This window comes from Bos javanicus, chromosome 18 (assembly GCF_032452875.1).
Source record: "Bos javanicus breed banteng chromosome 18, ARS-OSU_banteng_1.0, whole genome shotgun sequence".
Lineage (NCBI taxonomy): Eukaryota > Metazoa > Chordata > Mammalia > Artiodactyla > Bovidae > Bos > Bos javanicus.
In genome coordinates, this window is record NC_083885.1 from 54,426,152 (window position 1) to 54,446,430 (window position 20,279).

The 20,279-nt window shown below is 55.1% G+C and overlaps 1 protein-coding gene across 7 annotated transcripts; it reads right to left on the bottom strand.

The window, feature by feature from the left end:
• Window positions 1–1,356: 1,356 nt before the first annotated feature.
• Window positions 1,357–19,356, bottom strand: MEIS3 (Meis homeobox 3). Of its 7 annotated transcripts, none has more exons than XR_009730977.1 (13): window positions 18,750–19,356; window positions 16,911–17,086; window positions 16,545–16,704; window positions 16,391–16,441; window positions 14,787–15,167; window positions 11,836–11,947; window positions 11,500–11,648; window positions 10,493–10,569; window positions 10,205–10,263; window positions 10,024–10,107; window positions 9,385–9,454; window positions 2,798–2,919; window positions 1,357–2,568 (listed from the first exon to the last, which is right to left on the bottom strand). XR_009730977.1 is itself a non-coding variant. In XM_061388800.1 (13 exons), the coding sequence occupies exons 1-12, from the start codon at window positions 18,759–18,761 to the stop codon at window positions 9,405–9,407; spliced, it is 1,080 nt and encodes a 359-aa protein (XP_061244784.1). In that variant the 5' UTR covers window positions 18,762–19,350; the 3' UTR covers window positions 7,844–8,292; window positions 9,385–9,404. The 7 variants fall into 7 exon arrangements, 6 of the variants coding, with proteins under 6 accessions (XP_061244782.1, XP_061244784.1, XP_061244783.1 ...); XM_061388800.1 differs by lacking the exons at window positions 1,357–2,568; window positions 2,798–2,919 and adding an exon at window positions 7,844–8,292 and having other exon boundaries at window positions 14,787–14,885; window positions 15,117–15,167; window positions 18,750–19,350; XM_061388799.1 differs by lacking the exons at window positions 1,357–2,568; window positions 2,798–2,919 and adding an exon at window positions 7,844–8,292 and having other exon boundaries at window positions 14,787–14,936; window positions 15,117–15,167; window positions 18,750–19,349.
• Between the last annotated feature and the right edge of the window lie 923 nt (window positions 19,357–20,279).

The following is a 20,279-nucleotide window of genomic DNA, read 5'->3' on the forward strand; positions in this document are numbered from 1 at the left end:
CCAGTAAAACCCTTGGGCTCACATAGAAGACTCGCAACATGTCCTCTTCTCCCAGGGTCCCCCCTAAACACACACACACACACACACACACACACACACTCACAACTGCTTTGGCCAAGGTCAGTGGTGACCTCAGTGGTTAGTCTTTGGTCTTCATCTAGGTCGTCCTCATCTTAATAATAATCAGCAGCCAATGGCTCACTCCTTTTTTCCCAGGACTAACCTCCTTTTCGGAGAAGGCAATGGCACCCCACTCCAGTACTCTTGCCTGGAAAATCCATGGAGGAGGAGCCTGGTGGGCTGCAGTCCATGGGGTTGCTAAAAGTTGGACATGACTGAGTGACTTCATTTTCACTTTTCACTTTCATGCATTGGAGAAGGAAATGGCAACCCACTCCAGTGTTCTTGCCTGGAGAATCCCAGGGACGGGGGAGCCTGGTGGGCTGCTGTCTATGGGGTCGCACAGAGTCGGACACGACTGAAGTGACTTGGCAGCAGCAGTAGCAGCAACCTCCTTTTCCCACCCCCAATGCCAAAGCAAACATCTTCTCTAGGATCAAGTGCGTTCTGCCATTTCCCTGCCTGCCACAAGCCAAGGGTTCAGCACTTTATCTTCAGGTGCCACGTAGAAATTGGGTGGTGCTCTCACTTCTAAAAAGTCTGGCCCTGGGACTTCCCTGGTGGTACAGTAGTGAACACTCCACACTCCCAACACAGGGGACCTGGGCTCAATCCCTGATTGGGGAGCTAGATCGCACATGCTGCAATTAGAGAAGGCTGTGCATCACAAAAAAAAGATTGGCCCTATTTCCCCAGATCCTTTCCCCACGTCCCTGCCCTGGCCTATCACCCCCGAAACCCACAGGAGAAGCATTCCTTGTCTTGCCCAGCTTCTGCTGATTTGCTGGCAATCTTTGGCATTCCTTGGCTTGTATCTACACCACTGCAGTCCTCCGTCTTCACGTGACTGTCTTTTCCTTCTGGAGTGTCTGTCCATGTCCAAATGTTCCTTTTTAATAAGCAACATTTTTATAAGGAACATATTAACAGTCATGTTGGATTAAGGCCCACTCCCCATGACCTCATCTGAACTTGATCATCTGCTAAGACTCTCTTTCTAAATGAGGTCACGTTCACAGGTGAGGATTTCAGTGTATCTCTTTGGGGGACAGAATTCCACTCATAACACCCCCCAGTCCACTTTCCACGTGGCAGCCTGAGGGGCAAAGCGCAAACCCAATTCTGTCCTTTGTCTGCTCTACATTCTTCCAAGACAATGGCATATTATCAGCCATGAGCCAGAGGAACCTTGAAAATACTATGCTGAGTGAAAGAAGGGAGACTCAAAAGCCTTCATGTAGTATAATTTCATGTATAATCAAAAGATTCACATTTATTATATTTTGCTTAGTAAGAAATGTCCAGAACAGGCAAATCCATAGAGTCAGAGAAGGGATCGGTGGTTGACTGGGACTGGGCGTTGGGATGGGGAATCAAACGTAAGTGCTAAGTGGTTGAGAGTTTATTTAGGGAGTGATGAAAATGTTCTAGAATCGACTGTGGTGAGGGAAGCACAACTCTGTGAAGACACCAAAGGCACTGAACTATACACTTTCAATCGGTGAATTTTATAGCATGTGAATTATATCTCATTAAAGCCACCCAGGTGGCACTAGTGGTAAAGAACCCGCCTGCCAATGCAGGAGACATAAGAAACGTGGGTTCGAGCCCTGGGTCGGAGAGATCCCCTGGAAAAGGGCATGGCAATCCACTCTGGTATTCTTGCCTGGAGAATCCCATGGACAGAGGAGCCTGGTGGGCTACAGTTCGTAGGGTCGCAAAGAGTCGGACACGATTGAAGCGACTTAGCAGGCACAAGGCTGCTATCTTTCTGGCTCCCCAGCGCCCTCTGGAGGAAGCCCGGGCTCATTGCCTGGTCCTACATTCTAGTGCGTTCGCGCAGGACGACCCCACACTGCTGTGGACACGAAACTCACAAGAGGCTACAAAGCCACGCACAGAGAGAGATTGCTGTGTACAAGGAGGTCCCCAGTTATAAAGACTCGCTTGGCCACAGGATCCCACCCAGACACATCCCCAGACACAGCTATGGACCATACCAGGTAGCCCCGTGGCCTCGTCCACCATCCCAGTCAGACACCAAGGTGGGCATTCTGCCAGCTGTTGAGAATGTGTATCTCAATTGTGCATTCCAGAATCGGGCAAGTTATCACACGATGGGTTCGGGGATGCCCTGGGCCATGGTGAGACACATCTGAGCAGAATAAAAACTGATCACCTGAAATCCACGAGGCCCCTCTGACTGATGGCCACGGTGACATTTGAGGTCTTCAGAAATCAGCGTTAGCTCAGATACCAGTGTCTGGAAGTCCCTGAAGGTCTGATTATTTCTTTTCCCCCAATGCACAGTGACCCTGGTTAAAGGCTGTAAGTCCCTTTCGGGAAAACTGGTAAAAAGATTAACAGTATGAATTTGGGTCAGAGTACTGGGGTCCTTCCTTGAGGGGTCCTGGTCTCTCCTCATTCAAGGAGTCCTGTATCTGTGACCTGGGGATTGATAGAGGAGCTGTGATTATCCGGTTTTAGGATTCAGGTTTGACTTTGTTTCACTAGACCCAGAACTCTTCCACGCATACAGACCAAGTAAGAACTTAGTGGACAGGGTATCTATTTTCCCCTTAAGAGTGTCAAAATCAACTACCAGGGCCTCTTCTGATCGCTGTTTGCGGGGCAGTCCCTCGTGGTGGCCACGCCCACACGCGGTGGTCACGCCCACCTGGCCTTCGGCTGCTCGGTGCCACGTCTTGGTCCCAGCCTCCCGGATCCGATGATTCCCCACTGCATTTAAGTTGCCCAGTTCAGGGGCGGCCACCATGAGGTCTGGTCTGCAGAGAAGAGCTGCGGTGGGGACACAGCCAAGGCTATGGACACACGCAAGGTGGTCCCCAGTTACAAAGACCCACCGTGCCCCACAGTCCACCCAGAGGCTCGTAGTTATGGACACACGCTTACACGGAGGCATACAACCTATATCGAGGGACAGCGTGACTGCCACAGCCATCACGCAGCCCTTCGTCAATGACATACATCCCTTTCAGGAACAGGCTCGGCGGCGGACGCAGTCCTGGTGGCAGCCACTATACCAGCAGCCACGCACACACACACACACACACACACCACCACCCGGACCTACTACCACCCGGCATGCAGGCCACGCCGTAGACCCGTTAGAGTCCCCACCTCCCTGGGCCCGCCCACTCAGCAACACCCACCCACTGCACAGCCTGCCCCAGAAAGCAGTTCAGCTGGTTCCTCACCCCAGGCAGTGGGGGAGGTATTTTTAGTTACAATTAACCTTCCGTCCCATTTCTCTTCTCCCCCATGGCACATTCAATTGGTTTAATTAGAGAGGATTAAATGAAAGGTATTTCCAGTCGGCGCTGGAAAAGGTGGGGGAGGGGGAGAGAGGAGCGTCCCCTCCCCCACTTGCCAACCCCCAAGCTGCCCCCTCGCCAGCCAGGCCAGGTCACAACAGTGTGAGAGCTTCCCCTCGGAGTTGCTGTCACCTTGGCCCAGCCCTGTCCCCTCCCTCTAATCCTCCCGTGTGTGTGTGTGTGTGTGTGTGTGTGTGTGTGTGTGTGCGCGCGTGTGTTCAGACACGACTTCCCAGACTCTTGGCGATCCTATGGGCCAGGCTCCTCTGTTCATGGGATTCTTCAGCCAATACTACTAGAATGTGTAGCCATTTCCTTCTCCAGGGAATCTTCCCGACCCAGGGATCAAACCCAAGTCTCCTGCATTGCAGGCAGAGTCTTTACCATCTGAGCCACCAGGGAAGCCATTGGAAGTCCTTCTTGCTGTCTAGCTCACATCCATCCCATTTCAGTCCCCGAAAGTTTGGGGAGAGACAAACTCTAATCACAGTCACTGGAACAATATCTGACTCAGAAAGCAGTTTGTGGTAGGCCCTTTAAAAATCATGGATTCTTAGAATTAGTATTATTTTTTTTTAACGAGAGGCAGTGAAGCAAGTGGTTAATGCACAGGCTTCTGAGCTGCCAGACTATGCTGGTTAGAATGGCAACCTCCACTCTCCAGCTCTGTGACTCCGGGTGAACGATTTCACCTCTCTGGGCCTCAGTTTCTTCATCTGGGAAATGGGGTCAGTGATCACACCTCCTCCTGGGGTTTAGTGTAAGAGTTTACTGAGTTGGTAGATATAAAGCTCCTAGAACAGTCTTTGGTTGTTTTAGTCGCTCAGTCATGTTCTTTGGAAGGAATGATGCTAAAGCTGAAACTCCAGTACTTTGGCCTGATGCTGGGAGGGATTGGGGGCAAGAGGAGAAGGGGATGACAGAGGATGAGATGGCTGGATGGCATCACTGACTCAATGGACATGAGTCTGAGTGAACTCCAGGAGTTGGTGATGGACAGGGAGGCCTGGCGTGCTGCGATTCATGGGGTCGCAAAGAGTCAGACACGACTGAGCGACTGAACTGAACTGAACTGACATGTCCAATTCTTTGTGACCGCATGGACTGTAGCCCTCCAGGCTTCTCTGTCCATGGGATTTCCCAGGCAAGAATACTGGAGTGGGTTGCCATTTCCTTCTCCAAGGGATCTTCCCAACCCAGGGATCAAACCTGCGTCTCCTACATTGCAAGCAGTTCCAGGTAAATAAATGAATGAAAGAAGCCTTGGCACTCCACATCCCTACCCTGCTCTGCTTCTTAAGACACCCTCAGCTTCTAACAGACTAAATGATGTGTTCATCATGGGTCTTCCCCACTAGGATGTGGACCTCCACCCCAGGGCAGGGTCTCTGCCTTGTTCACTGATGAGCAGAGGGTAAGTGCCCAGGATATGCCTGTGGCCCGGAGGAATGAATGATGAGGCAAAGCAACTGAGTCTCAGAACTACAGAATTGCTTTCTCTGCTCTCCACCTGTTTCCCAGGCACCTGCTGGGTGTAAGGTGCTGTCTGATGCTCCAGGTCACTGCAGTGACGGAGAAAAACAAGCTCCTGCCTTCCAGAAGGGCTGAGATTCCAGCCAATAAGTGTTAGTCATGCAGTCATCAATGACTCTTTATGACCCCATAGATTGTAGCTGGCCAGGTTCTTCTGTCCATGGGATTCTCCAGGCAAGAATACTGGGGTGGGTTGCCATTCCCTTCTCCAGGGGGTCTTCCTGACCCAGGGATTGAACCCAGGTCTCCTGCATTGCAAGCAGATTCTTTACCATCTGAGCCACCAGGGAAGCCCCCAAGGAGATGGGCAAATAGGTGATGGAGAGAGTTCCAGGGAGGGGCTGACAGTGGTCAGGGAAGGAGCTGGTGAGAGAGAGTGGTGAATGGAAGGGGATCCTTTGCTTTGGCTGTTCCTGTGTCTTCACAGAGCTGACCTGTGAGCCAGGAGGGTGTCCCAGGCACAGGGAAGAGCCAGGACAGATGCCCCGAAGGGGGACGGAGTTGGTCATTTACCACAAACAAGGTCCAGACCTAAGCGTCTTAGAATCCACACTGGTGTCTTGGCAACAAATGCAGGACCATCTGACCCCAGAATCAATAGCAACTGATGTTCAGATGAAGTGGGCTCCCAGGTGGCGCTAGTGGAAGAACCCGCCTGCCAGTGCAGGAGGTATAAGAGATGCAGGTTTGATCCCTGGGTCAGGAAGATCCCCTGCAGCAGCGCGTGGCAACCCACTCCAGTATTCTTGCCTGGAGAAGTCCACGGACAGGGAGCCTGGAGGGCTACAGTCTATAGCATTGCAAGAGTTGGACACGACTGAAGCACGTTTGGATGGGGCACGTTTGACCCATGACCACCTCATCCGGGGCCGAGTGGCTCTCCCTGGAGCTGGGCAGCGAGTGGGCAGAAGACATCTGCTGAGTGAATGAATGAATGAATGAACAAAGTCTCCTTTTACAGTCTTAGGATTTGGGTCTCCTGGGTCATGAAACCAGGCCCGGGAACTCTGCCAGGCCCCTTCACACCAGTCATCTCAGGCCTAACGCAGCCTTGGACAGAGAAGACCCGGGGCCCCAAGCCTCAGTTTCCTTGTTTGCACAGTGCAGCTTCTTAGGAGATGTGTGTGTGTGTGGGTGGGGGGTGGGGGTGGGGAGGTGGCGCTTGAAGGAGGCTGTGAGGGTCTTGACGTGTCTCCAAGACTGTCTGAGATGTCCGAGTGTGTGTTGCATGGCTGGTAAGTATCAGAGTGGGGATTTGAACCCAGAAATGGTGGGCTGGAGTCTGGATTCGTGACCTCCCTGCTGTCTGGCTGTTTCCGAGGAGAGTTCTGGGCAAGTCTGCTTCTGGAACTTTGCCTGGGTCACCAGCAAAGCCCCCTGCTTGACTGTGTGTGTGTCAGCCTCTGCCCCAGTCCTGTGGGCACGCTGCACACGGGTGTGACATGCTGGGAGTCTGGGAGAGTGCGAACACTGGTGTGTGTGAGCACAAGTGTGAACGAACTTGCGTGTGTGTGAGTGGGAGCTTTGTGGTGTGAGTGTGCGTGTAAAAACCCATATGTAGGTGGCTGATCTGTGGCTGTTCCTTGAGCTCCCCAGCACACGTGTGTGTTTCCACATCTCTCTGCATGTTTCCGAATGTACTCGACCCCCAAGGGGGTGGGTGAGCAGGCAGATGCCCCTCCTCCTAGGGAGACAGGTCATCGAAACACAGAAAGAAAGGAGGCAGAGGGCTCAGAGCAGGGGCTTGGGGTGGGGAGACAGAAAGTGAAAAAGATGGAGACAGAGCAAAACAGAGTGTGAGGAACAGAGCTAGTGTGGCGCCCGCCTCGTCTTTCTTCTCTGGGGAGGCAGCTCTGATAAGCCGAGAGCACCAGCTTGCTCAGTCTGCCGGTCAGCAGACTGAGTCTCTTCAGTGACAAATAACAGCCTCTGCCTTTGGTGAGCATAGACCACCTGCCAGGTGCCCTTCTGAGCACTTCCCTCGGGAAACCTCCATGAACCAGCACAGCCATCCTATCAGGCAGATAACTGCACTCCCACTCCGGGTGTGGACACTGAGACCCAGCAAGGTGATGCCACCTACTCTATGCACCACAGCCATTATGTTGCAAAGGCAGGATCTGAACCCACATTGGTCAGCACTGCTCTCAAAGGGCAAGGCTCTTCACCTCCCAGGCTGTTCATGTCCCAAGGGGCAGATGGAGAAAGTCATCTGTGAGCCACCATGTGGGAGGTGGATGCAATAGTCCTTCATCCCTCCCTCTATCCACATCTCTTTCTATTTGAGTTTGCAGCTCCCCACACACCCCCTGTAAGGGGTTGACTGTATTTTTCTTCCTTTGAATCTGGGCTGGCTCTTCATATTTCTGGGGGTCAAGAGAAGATAGTGAGATAAAGATGGACCAGATCTGAGCCAGGGCCTCAAGAGACCACGGGCCCCTCTGTTCTCTCTTAGGGTCCAACCAAGCCTGTATTCTAACTGAACAAACCAAAGAGCCTGTTGGTCTATGTCACCACGCAGCCCAGTCACCCCTGTTGTCCCCACTGCCCACCAGCAGAGCCTCCTTGCTGACCCGTGACTGGGCACAGATACACAAGAGAGCCCTGTTGAAGCCACCAGAACTGCCAGCGGAGCCTAGTACACTAACCCATAGAAAAATGAGCTAAAAATTAATTGGCCTTTTGAATCATGAAGCTTTGGTGGGGTCTGTTATATGGTGAGAGCTGACTGATACACGCGGAGGGCCTGGGGAGAGAGCAGGGGACAGACTATCGATTATTGTTATAATTAGTAGCTCATGAGCTTCACACTATGAGAATTTGAATCCTGGAAGAGACCCACGAACTCAGATTGGTGGCTTTTTAAGACTTTATCATTAAAAAAAAAAAAGAGAAGACAACAGAAGAGGGAGGTAGGGGGAGAGGGGAAAGAGGGTGGCGGGCTGGGAGGATGAAGGGAACCTCCCCAAATGTCAAATCCAGGTGACCTTCCTTCCCTGATGGCCCCAGCCCACCCCCAATCCCTTCTCTGTCCTGGGGGTCCCCAGCCAGTATCTTCTGCAGACCCAGGCCTGAGATCTCAGCTTGGGTTTTGGGCAGAGGTGACGGCACAGTGGGGTGCAGGGCCGGGAGGCCTTGTCTTTGTCCGTGAGAGACCCTCGAGTGGGCGCTCAGGCCCCTCATGTCACAGCAGGGTCCCAGGGAGGTAGGCGTTGAGTTGGGGGGGGGGGGCTGTAGGAGGTGGGCCAGGTGGTAACCAGAAGCAGGTAAGAGCCTGAAGCGGTCACAGTCCAGAGGGTGGGGTCTGTGAGGAGGAGAAGGAGAAGCCTAGTCAGGAGGCAGGGAGGGATCTGGACCTCGATCAGGCCTTCTGTGCCATCAACCCTAGAGGGAGAGGGACACAGAGAGAGAGACAGAGGCAGAGAATCGGGTCAGACATGGAAGAGGGAGAGAGACAGAGAGGAAGAAATAAAAAGACAGGGAGGCAGTCAAGATAAAGAAAGTGATAGAGACAGGCAAGAGGGACGGACAGAGCAGGACAGAGAAGAGACATAAAGATAATCAGAGATGGAGATGTGGAAAGAGAAAGAGTGAGAGAAACAGAAAGAGAAAGGAAAAGGCAAGGGTTAGGGGGAGAGAGAAGAGTGGAGAGAGAAGTCGGAGGAGAAAAGGCAGCTTCCTGGGGCAGCAGGGGGAGATGCTCCCTCCATCACTGCTGTCCCAGAGGTCCCCAGGGACCAGGGCCCGCCTGTCCATGGTTGGTCAGGGCAGAGCTCTGATGCCCGTGGACCCGCCAGGCCCTGAACAGACCTGTCCATCTCTCCTCTCAGGCTCAAGCTTCCAGAGTCCTCCATATGTCAGCCCTAGCGGGTCTCCACTCTCATCTCCCAGCCTTTCTATGGGTCCTGAGTTCATTATTTACTCATTGACTTACCAACCTCAGGCCAGCCCAGTCCTTTGTTATGTGGGGTTGTGGGGGAAGAGGGGTGTGGCCCAAAGGACTGTCTCATAGCCTTTGCATATACTGTTCCTTCCTTTCTTGTATCACTCCTCTTATTCTCCTGGTCTCAGCTCCAAAGTCCCCTCCTCCAGGAAGTCCTCCCTGAACCTCCCAGCCTGGGTCCAATGCCCCCTCCGGGCTCTTCCAGTTCCTGGGTTCCCTCCTTCCAGCCCTGCTTACTGTAGGTCATTACCGTCTAGGGACAGGCCTGTCTGGACTGTGAGTTGCACATGGGCAGGGCTGAGGTGGCATAGTCACTGCTGTGTCCCCAGCACCACCCAGCACAAGGCTGGGCACCCTGCTCTGGGTGGGCTCACTACGGGAGTCTGAAGGTCTTACAAAGGGTTGGGAGTAGCATAACCCCCAACCCAATGTCCCTAGACCTAGGACACTCACATTTCTTCTGACTTCAGCCTCTATAGATAATGCCACTCTCCTTCTAAGTTCAAACTCATCCCCATTGATCCTGGAAGACAAAAGTGGGGTATTAGTGGGTGTTCCCCAGACACCTCCATATGCTCCCCTCCCCCTTCTTTCCTGAAGGGAATCCTCTATCAGGACAAACTGAGTCATCATTTAAGAGGGTGGTGGTGGTTTAGTTGCTAAGGCGTATCTGACTCTTGCGACCCCGTGGACTGTAGCCTGCCAAGCTTCTCTGTCTGTGGGATTTCCCAGGCAAGAATACTGGAGTGGTTGCCATTTCCTTCTCCAGGGGATCTTCCCGACACAGGGATCGAACCCGTGTCTCCTGCTTTGGCAGGTGGATTCTTTACTGCTGAGCCACCAGGGAAACCTGTTTAAGAGGGTGCTGGTCCTTTAAGCAAAAATGGAACTTTCCGCTGGATGGGTGAAGTCTGGAAGAAGCAAACTCTGGGAGGAAAACACGGAGCAGGAAACCTGTGTTTGCATCTCCAACTCCCCTCTTATGCAAATGAAGCATTTCAGCACCGTAATCCAAGAAGGAGGGGCATCATCTTGTTTAGGGGTGGGGCCTGGTGCCCTGGGTGTGGCTTAGTTAAGGGGGCGGGGCCTTACCTGGAGGCCTGATGGTCACGTGTGACTGAGTTTCGGTGTAGCCAGCCATGGGCTGGCCCTCTGGGCTGAAGGCTGCACCCTGCCCTGTTGAGGGATGCAGGCTGAGCCCCAGGATGCCTGGTCCAGGCTTCGGCACTCCCCTAGAAACATGAAGCCCTCTCTCCCCACCTTCTCCCTGTACCTGTGCGGTTGGATTGATCGATCATTGGTTGCACGATGCGACGCCGGGCGTTAATGAACCTGGGAGGGGGTCATGGAAACGGAGGAGGGTGCAAAGAATGAGTAGAAGAGAGGCCGAAATGAACACAGAGAGACAGAGAGCGAGTGGGCTGGAGAGGACAGATAACAGGGGCCGCCGGAAGAAGAGAGGCTCTGAGGGGCTGCGGGGCCTCCTTCAGCACCGCGGACAGCGCCCGGCCTCCCACCCCGGGCAGGCCCACGGACCGCCCAAGCCTCCTGTGTCACTCACCAGTTGTTGACTTGCAGGATGGTGAGCCCCGTGTCCTGCGCCAGCTGTTTCTTCTGCTCCTCTGAGGGGTACGGGTGCTGTAGCCACCAGCGAGAGTTACCCGGCTTGCCTGGCTGCCCTTTGATCCCCAAGGCCTGGCCTGCCCAGGTTCCCCAGGGGGATTGGCGAGCCCAGGTGGGGGCAGGGCTGGGAGAGCCACCATGTCTAAGCTTCTATGCTCCCCGGAGCCCAACGGAGGGAGGCAGAGCCAAGCTTTGGGCAATTACCCTTGCATCACCTCCTCCCCACCAACCTCTTCCAGCAATTAGAGGCTAATCTGCCAACTCTCATTAGGGAGGTGGAGCTGGGGTGGGGGTGAGACTCCACCACTCCGGGGAAAGGAGGCAAAGCCCAGCACCAGCCCTTGCTGGGTCCATTAGGTCCTTGTGTATGTCTCTGCCTGTCTCAGTCTCTATCCTTCCCTATGTCTGGCTGGCTGACTGGCTCTCCCCCTCTGTGACTCAATCTCTCCTTGTGTCTCTCTTGCTGATTCAGTGCTCCCTAAATCTCCCCATCCCTATCCTCATTTCAGCCTCCCCTTGTCTATCTTCCTGTCTCTATTTTACCATCCCTCTCTGAGAGGCAGAGGGGTGCAGCGAATAAGGCTGAACTGCCGGCATTTAAACCCACTTTGGGCTGTGAGACCTCGATCTCATCTGCAAAATGGAGCTAATAACATCCCTGCCCTCTGAAGGATGTGTTTGGCTGGATGGTGGATGATTGACAGGCGGGTGAATGGATGGGTGGGTTGGAGGGGAGGACTGAATGAGTCAGGAATCCTTAGTGGCACCCGGCACACAGGTGGCATCCACAGATGTTTGCTCTTGTCAATTCCCATCTGCTTGAGAGTCTCTCTCAATTTCCCCCCTGCCTCAGCCTCCCATCTCCAGGTCTCAGTCTCTATGCAGTACCATCCTGCACCATCTCTCTCTCTGCCCACCCCATGCCCAGGGCCCCAACACTCTCACCGAGAGGTGCTGGAACAACCAGGCTCTCATGATGTTGGTGGCCACCTTGGGGAAGATCCCTCTCTTCTTGTTCCGCCGCCGCTCCTGGTCCAGCTCCTCGTCCTCTCCCCCAGAGCTGGGAGAGGCCACGCTAGTGTCCAGTCCATCTCCTGAGTGGGGAGAGGGATGCTGTGCTTGTGGACAGGGAAGTTGGGGGGCCAGAGGGACCCAGAACCCTCCTCTGAGGCACCACACCATACCCCAGTGATCCTTGCCCCTCTGGAAGTCCTGCCTGCTGTCTAACTTCAATCCTCAGCCTGACTCCCACCTTTCCCCTCTGCTTCTCAAGTTTCTCACCTTGGTCACTGGAGTTGTCCCCACTCTGGGAGGCCAGGCCCCCGCTGGATGGACCTGGGGTCCCCAAATGTACAGACCCGCTGTCTTCATGGTCTCTAATCCATGCAGTATTCTGGAAAATAGAAGTTGGAAGTCAGTGTCAAAGCTTGGGATGCAATATGCAACAGCGACTAAGACCATGGGCTCTGCAGCTAGGACTCCTGAGTGTGAAGCCTCTCTCTCTAACTGTCTCTTTGCTGTCTTTTTGCTGACCTTAGGCAAGTCACTTCACCTCTCTGTGCCTCAACTGGAAAAACGGAAAGCAATAACCGTCCAGCCCACCCCCTCCCAGAGTGTGGTAAGGACTCAATGAGTTAATTTATGTAAAGGCACATAGCAACCGTTCAGTGAAGATGAGCCTGTACAGATCTCCCGAACCTTATCTGAAATCCTTGGAAACCAGCACTGTTGCAAAATTCAAAACTTTTCACAGCTTTCAGCAGTAAAACCAGTGCACATTGCCGTGTATTTCCTAACACCCACAGCAGGGTATGGGGCGTAACCTCGTCATCAAACTCATTAACATTTCTGCAGCAAAATGGATGAATATTTAACTAAGTGGAATAAATAAAGGCTATAAATAGCCTCTCATTAGTTCAGGTCAGATTTTGCTGCCAAATGAGTTTGCACTAAACTTAAATGGGGAAAAAAAAAAACCCACCAACATTCAGTTTTCAGAGATTTGGGGGGCTCCAAATTACAAATCAGAGTCCAGGGCCATATTTTCTTTATCCAAACTCCTACATGTTCTGAGGAATTTGACGATGCATTGAATTCACCTCTGTCCCAGCTTTGTGTCCTAGGAGGCCTACCAACCCACATAGATACATCAAGAAGCATCGAGACTTTGTCGTTCAATTGTTGGGAGGCAGCTTGGGTGAAAATGGGGGTGGAAACAGCCACAGGCGGTTGTTGAGCCCCAGGGTGATCCCTTCCCCTGCTGAATGTCCTAGACCCTGCCCAAGGCTTTGTAATCAGTCCCCCAGCCCTGCAAATAACCCAGAGTGGATGTATCATCTGTGTTCTGCCAGGGCTCAGCCTGAAACACTTGGTAGCATAGAGAAGTTTCCTCTGGGCTCAGAACATCTGTGCAGAATTGAGAGTGTGTGGGCCTTGGGGATGGGTTGTGTGCAGGCTGTAGGATCATCAGGTCTGAAGGCTTTTGAGCATTGTTGAAACTGTCACCCTCCCCTTCTGGCGCTGGATCCATTCGGATGCTGTGGGTACATGCGTGTTAAGTCGCTTCAGTCATGTCCGACTACTTGTGACCCTATGGACTGCAGTCCACCAGGCTCGTCTTGTCTATGGGATTCTCCAGGCAAGAACACTGGTGTGGGTTGCCATGCCCGACCTAGGAATCGAACCCGTGTCTCTTATATCTCCTGCATGGGCAGGCAGGTAGTGGACCTGATGCTGTCCTGAGTCTGCCATGCGGCATGTAAGTGTGAACGTGATTATGTCCCTGCCCATCATGGCAAGGGCGTCCCTGGAGAGGAGGGTTCTGTGATGTGGTTGTCACCTGGGTGGAGCTGAGACATGTAGAGGTGTTTGAGCATGGTTGTGTCACTCTCGGAACTGGCCAAGTGGCTGTATCTGACAAGGGCAAGGCTACGTTTAGTTTTCTAAGCTTGTGGCTTTAGTTCGAAGGGCCGGGAGTATGTGTGGTTATCCTGATTCCTGCATGAGCTGCCAGGCAACTCCATGATTCTCTGTGTGTGGAGGGAGGTGTCATGGCCATGGAAGTGTGTTGGTGGCTGAGTGACGATAAGGAATATGACTGTGCCTCCGAGGGAGTGGCAACGGATCAGCACACGCACAGGGTGTGCCACTGAGAAGATGTGTATTATGGGTTGTTGAGCTTCCCTTGTGGCTCAGCTGGTAAAGAATCCACCTGCAATGCAGGAGACGTAAGAGACGTGGGCTTGATCCCTGGGTCGAGAAGAGCCCCTGGAGAAGGGAAAGGCTACACACTCCAGTATTCTTGCCTGGAGAATCCCATGGACAGAGGAGCCTGGTGGGCTACAGTCCACAGGGCCGCAAAGAGTCGGACACAACTGAAGCGACTTAGAACACACACTCATGGGCAGAGGCTCACCTGTGACTTCCGTCTGCACATGCTCAAGTCTATGCCGTTGGGGTGCGGCTATGCGCCTGTATCTGGGGGCGGGTGTCGTGTTGTATCATTGTTGAGTGTGTCGATAGCGTGACTGCCTTGTGGGTGTGGGCCTCCTCGGGATCTGCATGGCTGTTGTATGATTATTACCTGGGTGCTCAAGTCTATGAAACTGTCATCTGATAGCATCTGAGACTGAATGGATCTGGAGCCATGTGGTCATTGACTGGCAAGGTGTGTGTCCACGCCAGCTGAAGTCCGACTGTTAGGGCATTGGGGTAACGTGTGTGTGCATGTGCGCAGGCACTGTCGTTGCTCTGGGTCTAAGTGTGACTGCAGCTGAGTTTGTATGGCAGGAGCTGGGGCCATTTGGGTGGCTATTTTGTGCCTGGGGTCTGTGCACCATGCGCACACACGCACACATACTCTAGAACGGCAGTGTCTCGGTCAGGCTGTGAGATCTATGACCCTGTTATGCCGCTGGGCTGTGTGTGTCTAAGAGTGCAGTGCATGTTATCACCTGGCTGTGAGTGTACTGGTTTGTGTGGCTGTGTGTGAACCTGTGTGGGTGTAGCCCAGTTCACAGCAGGTATCTGCAGCTGTTGGGGTGTGTGTGCGTGCTTCCGTCCAGCTGTACCGCAGTCTGTACAGCTGTGGCATAGTCAGTGCGTGTTCCATGGTCAGGCTGTGACTGGCTGTGCCTGCCTGAGGCTGTGTCATAGTGTGCATGACCCACCCCCAGCTCTCTGGGCATGCCTTTGGTGGCAGGGCAGTGCCTGCTGCCCCATGCCGAGCCCACCTGGTCTGGGAGGCTGGGGCAGGAGGCCGGGTAGTCGTCGAGGTCTTCTCTGCAGCTGCTGTCCCGATCCTCGATGACCAGGTCGATGGGCATCTTCCCCTTGAGGCAGGTGATGTAGCGGTGACAGAAGTTGTCGCACAGGTCGTGGACCTGAGGGGGCACCGGGGTACTGGGGGGGCCACCCGGGGGCCAGGGCTGGGGTGCACAGGGGTGGGGGTGGCCTTCTGCTTCAACTCTGGTAGGGAGAGAGCCTGAAGGAGGGGTGGAGGGGGCAAGAAGGGGAGGGATGGGGGGCAAGGGAGGCCGTGCGGGGAAGTGAGAAGCACTTACCTTCTCCAGCTCCAATAGGTGGAAGCGGAGCACTTGAATGGCCTGTATCATCTGAAAACAGACAGAGGAGGGGGGAGAGGGAGAGAAGAAGGGAGGGAGACAGAGAGAAGGAGGAAGAGGAGGAGGTGAAAAAAAGAAGGCAAGGAGGAGGAGGAGGAAGAACAGAGGCAGAGAAACAGAAAAAGTGCATTGGATGACAGAGAGGAGTACAAAGAGAGCAAAAACCAGTCGACAGAGGCAGAGAGAAATTGGCAACAGAGACGGAGACCCAGGATTAAGGAAAAGGCAGTGTGAGATTGAGATCAGACATAAAAAAAGAGAAGCAAGAGGCGCAAGAGACAGAAGAGGACTCATCGCAAGAGGGGTGAGCTAAGGTCAGCTCTCATAAAAACACCGTATCCTTTGCCTGCGTGGCCTCTGATCTAGGGCCCACCCTTCACCTGAAAACTACATTTCCCAGAGTCCTTTGCCAAAGGGTTCAGCCAATAGGAAGCCCTGGTGGGAGCTGGACCAGGAAAGGAAGGGACAAGCTGGGGTACTTATGCCTCTCTCTGCCTCTCCTCTCCTCTCTTCTCTTTCTCTCCCTTCTCTCTCCTCTCCTCTCTCCCTTGCAGCCAAGTGGTTTCATTTATTTAGGTGTGGACTCTGTTCTGCTGACTGATAGAACTAGCTAACTTAATGAGTCCCCAGTCCGTGCTGAGCATTGACTCAGTATATACCCACAATGGGGCTTCCCCGGTGGTGCTAGTAGTAAAGAACCCTCCTGCCAATGCAGGAGATGTAAGAGACGTGGGTTTGATCTCTGGGTCAGGAAGATCCCCTGGAGGAGGAAATCCTACCCACTCCAGTATTCTTGCCTGGAGAATCCCATGGACAGAGAGGAGCCTGGCAGACTGACTCCAGTCCATAGGGTCGCAAAGAGTTAGACACGACTTAAGCGACTTAGCAGGCACATACTAACAATAGCCTTACACAATAGAAAGTATTACTAGCTACACTTTACAGATGAGGAAAAAGGGCCCAAGGAGGTAGACCTGCTTGCCCTGGATCTAAGAACTAGTACGTGTAGTTGGGATTTGAACTCAGGCCATCGAATCCCTGTTCACAAACTCTAAGCTACACTACACTGCACTGCAAATGGCAAAAATTATCACTATTTGAGGATGTGGGTCACGTGGTCTCCTCTCTGCTCCCACAATCAACCCCAGGGCTACGGAGGGTGGAACAGGAGACCCCCTTGGAGGAGGGGGTGTTGGGGAGGGCCCAGGTCTCACCAGATTGTCCAGCTCTGGGTTGGAGGAGAAGAGGGGCCTCTCGGAGCGGACCTGAGAGAAAGAGAGAGGCAGAGGAGGGCACATCCTATCTCCTGCCCATGCCCCCCGCCACTTCACTGGCTCTCCTGGGACACCGCGGATGGTGGGTGCCCACCTGCTTGGCAAAGGCTGCAATGTCTTCATTGAAGGAATCGGAGGAGCAGACGTCACCGCCCGGGGGTGTGCCCAGCCCAGTCCCAGCCCCATCACGGGGAGAACATGTGGCCAATTCACATTTCTCAAAGACCAGGGCTAGCAGCGGGAAGAGCGGGTGGCTGGGGGAAGCAGGAGGAGAGAGGGTTCATGAGGGGTGGGCGGGGGTGGGGTGGGGCTGGGAGGTATGGTGCAACCAGGAGGTGGACAGGAGACCCAGAGGAAAGAGGTGGAGAGACAGACGCAGAAGGAGAGAAACATACCCAGAGAGACAAAGAAACGGGGTTGGGGGGCGCATCCCGAGAGCCCTCAGCCTCGTCCCACTCACCCATAGATCTCATCTTTCTCCCTTCTCAGGCCGTCACTGTCCAAGCCCGGGGGCTGGGGAGGCCGGTGGGGGCCATAGGGCCCGGGGGCTCTCGGTGCCGAGGACACTGCCTCCGAGAAGCCAGCCAGGGCTGCGGTGCTGTCCACGATGCCAGGGTAGTGGGGCAGCTCATCGTACTGGGGGGGAGGTGAGAGGGGAAGCCCCAGGGAGGTGTCAACACAACAAGAAACTTCCCTACCCTCTCACCCAGGAGATGCCCCCGCCCTGCCCAGCCACCTGCCCTCCTGTCTGCATAGAGCTGTCTGGGTGGGACCGAAGGCCCCATCCTCAAGCTTTCACTTGGACCCATGGACTGTGAGAAATGTCCCGTCAGAGATTCCCGATGTATGGGCAGGAGGGTCCAGGGGAGAGAGACTGACCCAGGTCTCAGATCTGAGGGTCAGGGCGTCAGGGATTGGCTGGTTGGTAACTGTCAGCTTCTCCCAGAGTGAGGAGGGGAGAGAGATTCAGAGAGAAGGGGAGAGAAGAGAGAGACTGGGAGGGAAATGAGAGAGAGAGAGAGAAAGCTTAGAGGGAGGGAGAGAGACAGAGAGAGAAATGTTGGGAGAGGGTAAAAAAAAAGGCAAAGAGAGAAAGAGACAAGAGATAAGGAGAGATGCAGAGACAGAGGGAAGAGTAGAGAGGGAGAGAGATACAGAGAGAAGATACAGGAGAAACAGGCAAAGGGAGATGGGGACTGAGAGGCAGAGAAGGAGAGAGAGGGGAGGGGAGAGAGAGGAGCAGGAGGGAGAGATTGATTTTTGCTCATGGACACTGCCTGTCAAAGCAGCGCATTGTTTGTACACAAATGTACGCAGTCTCCCCGACTTCAATTTCATTTCACAGACCAGTATGCATGTCTGAGTGCATCTTAACAACTTGTCACACTCCACTCCCCATGTGAGCCCACCACACACACACACACACACAGAGCCAAAAGCCAGGCTCAGGAACGAATGAATGAATGAAGGCATCAGACATTTAGCACAGTGCCTGGCACACATTCAATACACACTTGTTGAAACCAAGTATAACCCAGCACAACCACACAATCCCACTTGTGCCGACCGCCCCAAAGAGAAGCCAAGCTTGAGATTTCTCTCTCCTATCATCACAGAAGCAAGCGCACCAGGGGAAGCCAGGGAAACCTGAAGGCACCCAGGTCCCACCCTTTCCTTTGAGGGAGAAACTGAGGTTCGAAAAGGCAGAGAGACTGAAGAGGGGGGAGTTCCAGCGGTCCTGCCGGCGCGGAGGGCTCTGAGTGTGTGTCTCTGCCCTCTTCTCCTAACTTCTCCTGAGTCCTGAAGTTGAATCCAACTGCCCCCCACCGCTCATCGCGGCACATCTTAGGACGTCCGGGAATCCTGTGGTGTTCCTGCACCACCCCCCCCGCCCCGACTCCCCACCTCCACTTCCAAAGGTGCATGCTCACCTCTTCGCTGACCTCTCATCCCCCAGGACCAGGAGAGAGAGAATCCCTTGGCCCTGCCTGACCAGACCCACCTCCCCAGCCCTGTCCCCACCCCTAACCCTCTGGGAGGACTTGGAACAAAAGTAGACGTGGGAGAAGGATGGGGGAGGGCAGAAAGAGAAAGGGGGTGGGATAAAGGGCCTGGGATGGAGGGGGAGACCGGGGCAGAGAAGGGGAGACTGAGGGGCAGGGAGAGGGGACGAAACGGCGGAGGGAGCGCGCTGGGCTGAAGGGGGCCACAGCTCCCCAGGGAGGCGATGGAAGGATGGGAAGGGGGGTGGGGGTGCGACGACCGACCCGGGCGCAAGATCGCCCGCCCTCACACCTACCCTCCGGGCCATGGGCTGATGCCGGCGGCAGCTCCCGGGTCCCTCCAGGGCCTGGCCGGCGGGGAGGGCGCAGCCGGGGGCAGCGGCCCCAGATGGCCCGCGGTGCCGACGCCAGGGGGTGGGGCAGGAGGCTGGGTGCCCGGCCCCCCCACCCCCACCGCTGTCAGCGGCAGGCGCCCGGCAGTGCGGAGGCTCCGAGCATGGACCCCCAGCCTCCTGCCCCCGCGGGGGTCACGGCCAGGGAAGGGGCGAGCAGGCGAGGGAGGGCCGCCCGAGGCCCCCTCCCCGGGGCCCCCAGCCCCTCCCCCGGGTCCTGGGAGGAGGGAACCAGCCCGAGACCCGGGGACCGCGAGGCGGGGGACAGAGGGGCGCCGGGGGGCCGGGCCCGGGCGGCGGGGGGCGGCGAGGGGCGTGCGGCGGCTCCCAGCGCGGTGCGGGGTCCCGGCGTTGGCGGGCCGGAGGGATGCTGGCGGCTCCGTCTCGCTCTCTCCCCCTCTCTCGGTCTCTCCCTCTCTCTGTGGTCACATCCGGAAGTTCCACAGCGGAGATGCTTAACCCGCTGTCCGCCGGCGGCTCGGCCGCGGGCCGGGCGGGGCGGGGCGGGGCGGGGCGGGGGCGTCCGGGGCCCTCTCCCCTCCCCTCCCTTCCCGCTCCGCGCTCCCGGGGGCTGCGGACGCTTTCGGGGGCGGCTTTTTGTATGGGAGCCTCCGTGCGTCTGGTCCGCCCGGGTCCCCACCCCTCCGACCTCCCTCTCTCCGCGGCGCCCCCTTCCCCCGACCGCGCTCCGGTCTTCTCCGCCTTCTCTCCCTCCCGGCCGCCCCGGGTCCTTGTCTGTCTGTCTGTCTCTCTCCCCTTTTCCACCCTTCCCCGTCTCTCCCCATTTCCCTGCTTCACTCTTTTCCTCTAGATCTTCAAGTCTCTCTGCTTCCTGTCTTTCTCTTTGTGTCTCTGTCTCTCGCTGTGTCTCTCCTTTTCTCTCTCCCATGTCTGCCCCCTGGCCATACATCTATGCCTCTCTCCCGACCCCGCAGACTCCCAGAGGCCCTCTGATCAGCCCCCTTCCCGCCTCACCCTTTCCTTGCTCTCTCTTTCTCCCTGTCTCTCTGTCTGACTGTGAGACAGATCAGAGGAGAACCAGAGGCTGGAAGTCACCAAAGCCCTTTTTCTACTTTCTCTTCTTGCTCCAGACTACCCCTCCCCACCCCCCAACTTCCCACCTCTGGGAAACAGGGACACTTATGTGCTTCCCTGAAGCCATCCGTGTGTGTGTGTGTGTGTGTGTGTGTGTGTGTGTGTGGCCTTGGCTGTGTCTGTCTGTCTTGGCTGTGTCCGATTGTTGGTTCATGCCTGTTATGGGTGTGTTGTTTCTGTGTATGAATATGGTGAGTTTGGGGTGTTTAAGTGTGTGTGCCTAGAAACCTCACTCTGTCCCTCTGCCCACTTTTGACCTCTGCCTTTTGCAAGTTTCTTAGCCTGTATCCCCCTCAGCGGTTCTCGGGAGTTTGTGATGGAATCCCCGAAACTGAAGGT

Excerpts from the sequence above, each read along its gene's own strand:
- MEIS3 (XM_061388798.1), bottom strand. Across the intron at positions 16,442-16,544 it reads TTGCAGCCTTTGCCAAGCAG|GTCCGCTCCGAGAGGCCCCT; the intron begins GTGGGCACCCAC and ends TCTTTCTCTCAG. Across the intron at positions 11,948-14,786 it reads GCCCCAGCCTCCCAGACCAG|AATACTGCATGGATTAGAGA; the intron begins GTGGGCTCGGCA and ends TCTATTTTCCAG.